Source organism: Palaemon carinicauda, chromosome 9 (genome assembly GCF_036898095.1).
Source record: "Palaemon carinicauda isolate YSFRI2023 chromosome 9, ASM3689809v2, whole genome shotgun sequence".
Classification (NCBI taxonomy): Eukaryota; Metazoa; Arthropoda; class Malacostraca; order Decapoda; family Palaemonidae; genus Palaemon; species Palaemon carinicauda.
In genome coordinates this window covers 107,494,118-107,504,615 of record NC_090733.1, presented here as the reverse complement: position 1 = coordinate 107,504,615, position 10,498 = coordinate 107,494,118, and the positions used below count along the sequence as shown (strand labels likewise).

Sequence of the window (10,498 nt, the reverse complement as noted above, 5' to 3'; positions counted from 1 at the left end):
TTAAGCTCTGGGGGTAGACTCTGTCTTATTATAGTTTGGGACAGTAAATTAGCACTGTACTTGATCTGGACTACCTATCCTAGGTTAGGGAGCGTTCTCCCTTGCCTTGGTGAACACTCTCATGCAGAGTCTCCCCATTTAGAAAGACCCCTTCTTCTCCCTCCCCACTCTATCCCTTTGGTGTAGGCCTGCCTACACACCTCTGTCCTTGGTCCTACAACTCCTCCCATGGGTGGCGTGGTAGGGCTAGCCTTGTTCTCCTGCTGAGCTGGCCGCTCTGGTACACATACCCTTCATAGCGTTCTATAAGGGTGGTTTCCGGCGGCGGTCCTGCCGGCGGGGGATTCCTCCTCTTTGAGTGCCCTCTATCCCTCCCTTGGGTTACCTCAGGCCCCCGGCCGTCTGCCGGCTCCCTGCCGCCGGATGTTAGGAGTATCCACTCCTATCATGAGTGCACTCTCTCCGGGGGGATGCCGGAGGGGTATAGGATATTACCCCTTCCATCCCTCCTTTTTCTCTTTCTATCTTGGTGCCGGTCCCTTGCCGTCTCTACTGCCGGCGATAACCGCCACTACCTCAGGTGACCTTCATTCATAAGATGCCTTTCCCCTCTAAGACGTCAGCCTACCGAGTGCCGGAGGCTGCCGCCTTCCGTCGACATACCGCCGACGTCCCACCCCTTATATTTACCTAGTAACAGCCGGCCGACTTTCGGAGTCTGCCGCCCACATGCCAGCATTGATTGCCGGCAATCCAGGTATACACCCATATATATATCTCTCTTATGAATTGATCCAAGGCTCACCATGCCGTCAGCCTTCGGCTGCCGGAGCCGCCGGCGATCCGCCGCTGTGCCGGCGGTCGCCACTGTGGTATTATCCATCTCGGTTGCTCAGTGTGTCTGCCTTGATGTCTTCCACCCTGCAGGACCGGCCTCCGGTGTGCCGTCGGTCTGCCGGAGCCCCCTCATGAGATGCTAAGGGACATGTGCCCCTTCCCTGGCTGAGCGGCAATATGCCGGCAGTCAATATGTTGCAGCCAGATAGCCTGGCCACCTCCATATAAGTATTGTTATACCAACCAAAATAGTGGCTATGCTGTTTGATTGCACATTACAACAATTCCAGCATATTCTGTGTATCTCAGTGCAGTCGATTGCCGGAACCTACATTTACTAAGGGGTTTATCCTATTTTCCCCTCTCCCCCAAGGCTCTGAGTGGTCTCAGACCCTGGTACACTCTGCGGACAATTCCTGTTAAAAGCCTAGCTTGGCTCATCCATATGGATTTCCCTCATTGTGACCCTTGGGTCCAAAGGAATTGTCTACGGATAAGGTTACGGTAACCAGCTGGGCGGGATTCACGAGTATGTGTCTATCTACTTCCTTTCCTGCTCATCAATCTTGAACATTAATATGCAATTATAGATTAAGTTATTCTTAATTTTAGAGTAATGAAAGTCATTCTTATGCCTTCCATGTACTCATGATCTCTTTCTTTTACAGGAGGAGTACATGAAGTGCGAGAGCAACGTCTGCAGAGTGAAGCGCCCGGACTTCTACGGGCACAAGGCGTGCCGGACCCACGCCCCCTGCGCCGCCAAGAAAGGCGACCTTAAATTTTGGGACCCACAGAACTGTACAGTCTGCAAGAGTCTTCTTGTTGAGGCATTCGACGATCCTCCTCCCACGGAGGTAAGGGACATCGCTAGAGAGAAGCTACGCAAATGGGTGCGTGGCTTCCAAAAGAACGCCACTGGACCGTATCTTCCCAATGAAGACTTGAGGGCTTTGCTTTTTCCGAAAGCATCCAAGGACTCGGTGGTCCCTCGTGAACAAATTCCCACCGTCCAGATCGTGGTCAAACCCGACATCGTCATGGCACAGTCCGTGCGTGAGTGCCATCTTGATTCCGACAACATGGAACGTATGTCGGAGGTGTCTGAAGAGACGGAGAAGAACCTCATGGGCGAGGAGCTCGACTATGAGGAAGATCAGGTGGAATACCCTGATTCGGAGAACGAGGTTGCTTCTGCTCCCCCAGCAACTCCTGCACCGTCCGAGGAACCTGTTCCTTCGACTTCTGCCAACCCGGACCCTCTTCCATCGGCCACTCAAGAGGTCTTCAGAATGCTTGAAGCCCTCATGGACAAGAAGCTGCGCGAGACTCAGGAGCAATTACGGATGACTCTCGTCGGCTTCAAACAACCGAAGAAGATTTCGGTTAAGGACCTCCCCACCTGCTCGGAAGCTAACCCTTGGAGATACGCCGAGCATATGCCAATCACAACTGGCAAGATCTATATTAGTGAAAGAGTTGGCTTTATTTGGTTGGAAGAAGTGGAGTTCTTCCCGAATTTCGAGGCTTATCCGGACTGTTACGTCCGGCTCAGGTCCGAACCAGCCTCAAAGGAAGAGACCGAACCGAAGGAAGTGATTGTGTTCGATCTTGCGAAGGCCCAAGCTATATTAGCTCAGGCAGTGAAGAGCCGGGGTTTCACAAACTGCAAGATGCCGGCGCTGAGTAAGAAGCATCCAACCTTCGTTGCGCCAGCTACTGCGACCTTCCCCTTCATTGAAAAGGCCTTCCAAGCGGCCATGAAGGCTGTGGAGGAAGGGAAGCCTTGCCCTGCACTGGAGGAGTGCAGACCCTTCTCCATTACTCTTCCCCCCGATGATAGGCTCTGGAAAGACATCCAGTCGACCTTCACGGTAGGAAAACTGGAACCTGATGTGGCCGGTCGTCAATTCAATGAGGACCTCCCACGGCTGAACGATCACCTTCTTCGTAGGGAACAGGATACGAAGGAGAGACTCGCCGCTTCGCTGTCCCATCAGGTACAGCTGGAACTCATGGCCGGGGATACCAGAGTCCCGGACTTTTACATGGTCCTTGCTAAGTCGCACCTGGCAACCGTGACCAAGGACCTATACAGTTTCGCTAGGGCTCGTAGAGCCTGTAGAGAATTCGTATTTGCCAGTGCAACGGTGAAACACGAACCCCGGAGACTGATTTCCTCCAATATCTGGGGCAAACATCTCTTCCCGTCTACCTTGTTGAAAGAGATAGTGGACAAAGCTGCTACGGAGAACAGGAACCTTCTCCATAAGTGGGGCATGTCCCGAAAGAGGAAGTCCTCTCAGGACAATGGCCCTCAGCCTAAGAGGAAATCCTCGAAACCCAGACCCCAGCAACGTCAACCGAGACGACAGTTTCCGGGTCCCGCTACTCCCCAAGTGGCTACGCAGCCACAACAGACCTTTCAATTGGTCCCCCAGCCGGTGGTGTCGCAGTTGAAAGAGATAGTGGACAAAGCTGCTACGGAGAACAGGAACCTTCTCCATAAGTGGGGCATGTCCCGAAAGAGGAAGTCCTCTCAGGACGATGGCCCTCAGCCTAAGAGGAAATCCTCGAAACCCAGACCCCAGCAACGTCAACCGAGACGACAGTTTCCGGGTCCCGCTACTCCCCAAGTGGCTACGCAGCTACAACAGACCTTTCAATTGGTCCCCCAGCCGGTGGTGTCGCAGTCGCCGGTCTTTACCCCTGCCTATGAGCAACACTCGACTACCTTTCGTCCCAGAGGTAGGGGCTCAGGCAGAGGTTCTGGCAGAGATTCTTCTCGCCGTCCCTCCAGAGGCAGAGGAGGAAGGGGAGCTAGCGGCCGAGGTGGCAAACCCTCGGGACACCAGAAGCAATGAAGTGCTTCCGGTGGGAGGAAGACTCCGCCAATTCCAGGATCGTTGGACCTTCGATCCCTGGGCACACAGCATCGTCAAGAAGGGACTGGGCTGGAGCTGGATTCTACCACCCCCATCCTTCCAGCAATTCTTCCAACAGTCAACCCCCCTCCTGGAAGAATATGTCCTGGAACTCTTGAACAAGAAGGTGATCAGGAGGGTAAAGTCAATCAGGCTCCAAGGGAGACTCTTTTGTGTTCCCAAGAAAGACTCAGACAAACTCAGAGTCATTCTAGACTTATCCCCCCTCAACAAGTTCATTGCAAACAACAAATTCAAGATGCTGACTCTGCAACAAATAAGGACCCTCCTGCCTCACAGGGCCTACACGGTCTCCATAGACCTGGCGGATGCCTACTGGCACATTCCAATGAATCACTACGCTTCCTCCTACCTAGGATTTCGACTCCAAAGGAAAAGTTACGCCTTCAGGGCCATGCCCTTCGGGCTCAACGTGGCTCCACGGATCTTCACCAAGCTGGCAGACGCAATCGTCCAACAGCTACATCTTCAGGGCATCCAAGTGATGGCCTACCTAGACGACTGGCTAGTCTGGTCGACATCGCCCGAAGATTGTCTGAGAGCCTGCAACAAAGTCACCCAGTTCCTAGAGCATCTGGGCTTCAAAATAAACGCCGAGAAATCTTGCCTCTCTCCAGCTCAGAAGTTCCAATGGTTGGGAATCCATTGGGACCTTCAGTCACACCACCTTTCCATTCTACAGAAGAAAAGGAAGGAAATAGCAGGGTCTGTCAGAAGGCTTCTAAAATCCAAACGGATCTCAAGACGACAACAGGAACAAGTTCTCGGCTCTCTACAGTTCGCCTCTGTGACAAACCCAGTGCTTCGCGCACAGCTAAAGGATGCCGCGGGAGTCTGGAGACGTTTCGCATCCATCGCTCGAAGAGACCTCAAGAGACGGCTTCCGAACAGACTTCGCTTACTTTTAAAGCTGTGGTCAGAAGCAGAGGCCCTGAAAAGGTCCATCCCTCTTCAACACCCGCCTCCATCGATCAACATCCACACGGACACTTCACTGGAGGGTTGGGGAGGTCACTCCCACCAACAAAAAGTTCAAGGAACATGGTCTCCCCTATTCAAGACGTTTCACATCAACATCTTGGAGGCCATGGCGGTTCTTCTCACCCTGAAGAAACTCTCTCCGCCTCCCTCGATCCACATCCGTCTGACTCTGGACAACTCGGTGGTAGTCAGATGTCTCAATCGTCAGGGCTCGAGATCGCCCCAGAGAAATCAGGTGCTTCTTCCGATCTTTCGTTTGGCAGAAAGGAAGAAATGGCACCTGTCTGCAGTTCACCTACAAGGATTCCGCAACGTGACGGCGGACGCTCTATCACGGACAAGCCCAATAGAGTCAGAATGGTCTCTAGACGCAAGATCATTCTCCTTCATCTCTCGCCAAGTCCCGGAACTTCAGATTGATCTCTTCGCGACGAGCGACAACAATCAACTTCCTCGATATGTGGCCCCGTACGAGGACCCCAAGGCAGAAGCAGTGGATGCCATGTCCCTGGATTGGAACAGATGGTCCAGGATATACCTGTTCCCTCCTCCCAACCTTCTGCTGAAAGTCCTATCCAAACTGAGAACCTTCAAAGGGACAGTGGCCCTAGTGGCTCCCAAGTGGCCCCGGAGCAATTGGTATCCCCTGGTCCTGGAGCTGCAGCCCACGCTGATCCCCCTACCGGGCCCAGTCCTCTCTCAACAAGTACAGAAGTCGACTGTCTTCGCTTCATCACTGAAAGTCAGGGACCTTCATCTCATGATTTTCTCTCCTTAGCCGCAAAGAAAAGGTTTGGGATCTCGAAGAAAAGCATAGACTTCCTCGAGGAGTACAAGACTGAGTGTACCAGATGGCAGTACGAATCTTCCTGGAGAAAGTGGGTCTCCTTCGTCAAGGCAAAAAATCCTACGGAAATCACCATTGATTTTTGCATGTCCTTCTTCATTCACCTTCATGGACAAGGCTTAGCAGCCAACACGATTTCCACTTGTAAATCGGCTTTGACTAGACCACTCCTATATGCCTTCCAGATTGATCTGTCCAGTGATATCTTCAATAAACTGCCAAAGGCATGCGCTAGACTATGCCCAGCACCCCCACCAAAACCTATCTCCTGGTCCCTGGACAAGGTGCTCCATTTTGCTTCTAGCCTGGACAACGATTCGTGCCCTCTGAAAGACCTGACTCAAAAAGTTATCTTCCTTTTTGCTCTCGCCTCGGGAGCCCGAGTCAGTGAAATAGTGGCATTATCAAGAGAAGAGGGGCATATCCTGTTCGCTGAGACAGGAGATCTTACCCTCTTCCCCGATCCGACGTTTCTCGCTAAGAATGAACTATCCACCAAGAGATGGGGCCCTTGGAGAATCTGCCCCCTGAAGGAAGATGTCTCTCTATGCCCAGTGGAGAGTCTTAAGGTCTATCTTTGAAGAACTTCAGACTTCGGTGGAGGACAACTCTTCAAAGGAGAAACATCGGGTAGTGACCTGTCACTGAAACAACTAAGAGCGAAAATCACCTACTTCATTCGCAGAGCGGATCCTGACAGTACACCCGCAGGTCACGATCCTAGAAAAGTCGCTTCTTCTCTGAACTTCTTCCAGAGTATGGATTTCAAAAGCCTCAAGAGCTTTACAGGCTTGAAATCATCGCGCGTTTTCTTCAAGCACTACGCAAAACAAGTGAACGAAGTAAAGCATTTCGTGGTAGCTGCAGGTAGTGTTATGAAACCTGCTGCTTAAATCTGCATAGAACAGTGAGTTACTTGGAACTCTAACTCTACGGGTGCCTGTGTTGACCCTATTGTAATACATAGTGATTTAATGGACACTTAGTGTTTCTAATAGACTGTTCTTTACCAAGGTGAAATGTCATAGACTTTACATGAATGGCACATGCCCTAGGGCATGATGTGTTTTTTTTTAATTTTAAAAGACTGGCGTTCCTCTGGAACTTGTGTTTCTAAAAAGCAAATTTTTTCTTTTCATAATCAACATTACCATCTTTCATTTCTATGTAAATTTTTCTTTATTAGTGTAAATAAATTCTATATTCATTATTGTAATTACTGCCATAATGATCTGCAATCCTAAAAATAAAATGTCTATTTTATTTCCATGTGCGTCTCTCTTCGCTCCTATTCCTTATCAAGAAATATACGATTGTTATAGATTCATTTACCTCTTTCCTGATGATCAAAAAGAATAATATAAGTAATTATGTTATATACTCACTCATGCCTTGATAATATTCCTATTCGAATATTAACCTTTGTCCTGTCTCCGAGACCAGCATGATCTCTCCTCCAGGGGGAGTAGTAGTTATGTTATATACTTACCTATGCTTGATAATATTCCTACCCGAATATTAACCTTTGTCTTGTCTCCGAGTCCAGCGTGATCTCTCCACCGGGTTAGTAGCTCTTCAATGATTGCTTCGAGATGTCCTATTGTCCACCAGGACTTCCCTGCCATAGACTCTCTGGTAAGGACATGTTCTATAATACTGTTCGAAGCCCTTGGCACTTGGATAAAAAGGGGAAAAAATCCACGATACATTAATTCTCTGGTACACTTCCATCAGGACATCATGGCTTGAGCCCAAAAAACGGATTTTAAGCGAAGTGAAAAATCTATTTTTGGGTGAGATAGCCATGACGTCCTGATGGACCCTCCCGTCTATTCTAGTTCAGCCTTTCAGGCCCCTCCCGGACCTACTGTATCGCGGAGATTGGTAGAAGCTGAGCTCAGGATGAGGACAGACGTGACGTCATTTAGCAATGGCGCCCGTTTGTTTACGTCTCGAGTACCAAAAGTAGCCACGGATGAGAGTAACTTTGGAACGGCTCCTCAGTTACTCAGCCACCTTTCCATATCGAAGTGTTAACTCTATATGGGGTGCAGATAGCTATGTGGCGTGTTAATACATGCGTCCCCTGTTGATATACGATATCCTAGAGGGAAACCTTTAGGGTACTCGCACCAGAAGTTAGAATTCTGTGATAACCTTTAGTTTAATTCTCTGGGAATATCCACTGTAGTTAAATATACCCTAGGAAGCTACTGAAGGAACCTTCCATCAGGACGTCATGGCTTGAGCCCAAAAAACTTATTTTGAAGCAGCTTTATGGAATCTTTTATTTTGTAGGCCATTAAAACCAAGAAGAACTTTGTTTATGATTTATTCAAAACAAATACGTACTCTCCGATTAGCGGAGATTGGTACTTCATTTCTTGTAATACAGATATGTTAACTCAAGGAAAGGAAATAGAAATACAGTTTACATAGCCATAAAAACTGACAAGTATTGTGAAAATCCCATGTCTCGGTAGGTGCCTAAAATCTTTTGAAACAGTACTCGCAACCAAACTGAACGAGAGAGACGGATGTTTTTTAAATGCCTCTGAAAATATAACTCGTTCGATGTTTTAAAGTTTGTGCTGGTGCAAAAGATTTTGATCACCTGGAGATCCACCACCCCAGCCTCGCTTGGGGTGGTGGATCTTCAGGTGAAAAAATTTGGGGTGGCGGATTTTCATATAAGAAAGATTTGGGTGGTGGATCTTCAGGTGAGAAAATTTGGGGTGGCGGATCTTAAGATAAGAAAGATTTGGGTGGTGGATCATCAGGTGAGAAAATTTGGGGTGGCGGATCTTCAGGTGAGAAAGTTTGGGGTAGTGAATTTTCTGGTGAGAAAGTTTGGGGTGTGGATCTTCTGGTGAGAAAGTTTGGGGTGTGGATCTTCAGGTGAGAAAGTTTGGGGTGGCGGATCTTCAGGTGAGAAAGTTTGGGGTGGTGGGTCTTCTGGTGAGAAAGTTTGGGGTGTGGATCTTCGGGTGAGAAAGTTTGGGGTGGCGGATCTTCAGGTGAGAAAGTTTGGGGTGGTGGGTCTTCAGGTGAGAAAGTTTGGGGTGTGGATCTCCAGGTAAGAAACTTTGGGGTGGCGGATCCTCAGGTGAGAAAGTTTGGGGTGTGGATCTTCAGGTGAAAAAGTTTTGGGGTAGTGGATCTTCAGATGAGAAAGTTTTGGGGTGGTGGATCTTCAGGTGAGAAAGTTTGGGGAGGTGGCTCTTCAGTTGGTAGCATGTATTTGATAACCAATTTAAAAAAAAAAAAAAAAAGCAAGTATAAGGACTGGATATTTGTCTGTTCTTGACTGTGACTACAGAGGTTAATTCATACCATGTATCTCTGGAGTGAACGAATTGGAGAGAAAAAAGAAAGGCGTCAAGACAACCTGTCTAAAAAGACAACGATTGGCTGCAGCAGATTTTTTTTTTTTGGGGGGGGGGGCGGATGGGGATATGCGCTTCATACTTCCAAGCAAATCTAGTAAGGTTAGACGGTCCTTTGATTACTATAGAAAACGATGAATTGTGCAATATAAAGACAATGCGTAGTTGCAAGAGAGACCTGTTAAACTCCTAATTGCAACAATTCATGTGGCATGACATATTTTCTAAAAATGCATTTGATAAGTTATGTGAACATATCGCTGCACAATATCCTTTGTAATAAGTTCACGTTGCAGCTTTTATAGTGCGTTTCAATAAATAACTGTAATTTCATGATTTAATAGTTTTATTAATCTTTCCTATTACGATTATTTGAAACAAGATGTATGTCTACTATATGTTATTGACCTTTCAAATATGCGGCCCAAGACTATACAATAAGCTCCCAAAAGACTGAAGATATTAAGGCTTTCAAGAGTAAACTGAAGACTTTCTTTTCTATGTGCTTCGATAGTGTGGATTAAACAATAAACGAGTAATATGCGGTGTGAAATGCTGAAGGTATACGATAAAATGAATTATGAAAGGTCCTGTAGTAAGTAGGATTTCTCTGCAGTATAGGACCTGCAAAGCACCCTTTAAAGTAAAGTAAGTAAAGAGCTTTGCTTGGGGTGGCGGATCTTCAGGTGAGAACATTTGGGGTGGTAGATCTTCAGTTGATCCAAAGATTTAGTTATTTGTTTAATTATGCATTAGCTAACTATCCACTTATCTATCTGCAAGTTCATTTAGTTACTTATCTTTTGCTCTATTTTCTATGCTTGCAAATGATGATACTCAGATCATTATTTGACAAAAAAATATCAAAATATTTATGGGGATATTTATGAGGATAACAGAGAATCTATTTTATTCCTTTTGTAAACAAATGATACCACATCTTGTAACTTTGGAACTTTAGGAAAAGGTTAATACTAAAATTGCTTTCCTTCTCCTAACGTTTTATAGTCCTGTATTACCTTTTCATTCTATATCTCTGAACAAATCACCAAAGAAAGTTTGGAGATCGTAAACCTCCGTAATTTCTGAACAGTTGTCCTATTCAGTAGCCCCCTCCATACCCTCCTGTCTCCCCTAGCGCACGTGACACACACACAAACACTGTTGCTAGTTAGGAGGTTCATCTTTGGGAGACCTCACCTATCACAAGTCTCCTTGTGGATGCTGGGGAGTTGCCTCTAGACCTTTACCGAGTGTCCTCTATTATTCGGTATTGGTGTAGATTGCAAAGACTCCCTAATTCTTCAGCCTTTCAGACTGCAAGCCTTGTAAGGCACTCAACCTACTTTGAGTTGCACCCAAAATCTCCTCAACCTTTTAGGTTTCGGGTGAAACAATTATTAAACAATCTGGATATAATTAGAATTAAGGTGCTTCCATTCAACGTATCATCAACGCCTCCATTGAAATTACCCGACGTATCTTTTTGTAAATACTTTATT

General features: G+C 47.3%; 1 protein-coding gene across 1 annotated transcript in view; it reads left to right on the top strand.

The window, feature by feature from the left end:
* Positions 1–8,690, top strand: part of LOC137646589 (KRAB-A domain-containing protein 2-like) — a 98,560-nt gene extending 89,870 nt beyond the window's left edge. The window contains exons 2-5 of the mRNA XM_068379697.1: positions 1,506–1,694; positions 7,909–7,996; positions 8,196–8,330; positions 8,509–8,690. Coding sequence (XP_068235798.1) covers positions 1,506–1,694; positions 7,909–7,996; positions 8,196–8,330; positions 8,509–8,690 — 594 coding nt within the window. The remainder of the gene's footprint in view (positions 1–1,505; positions 1,695–7,908; positions 7,997–8,195; positions 8,331–8,508) is intronic.
* Positions 8,691–10,498: the final 1,808 nt, after the last annotated feature.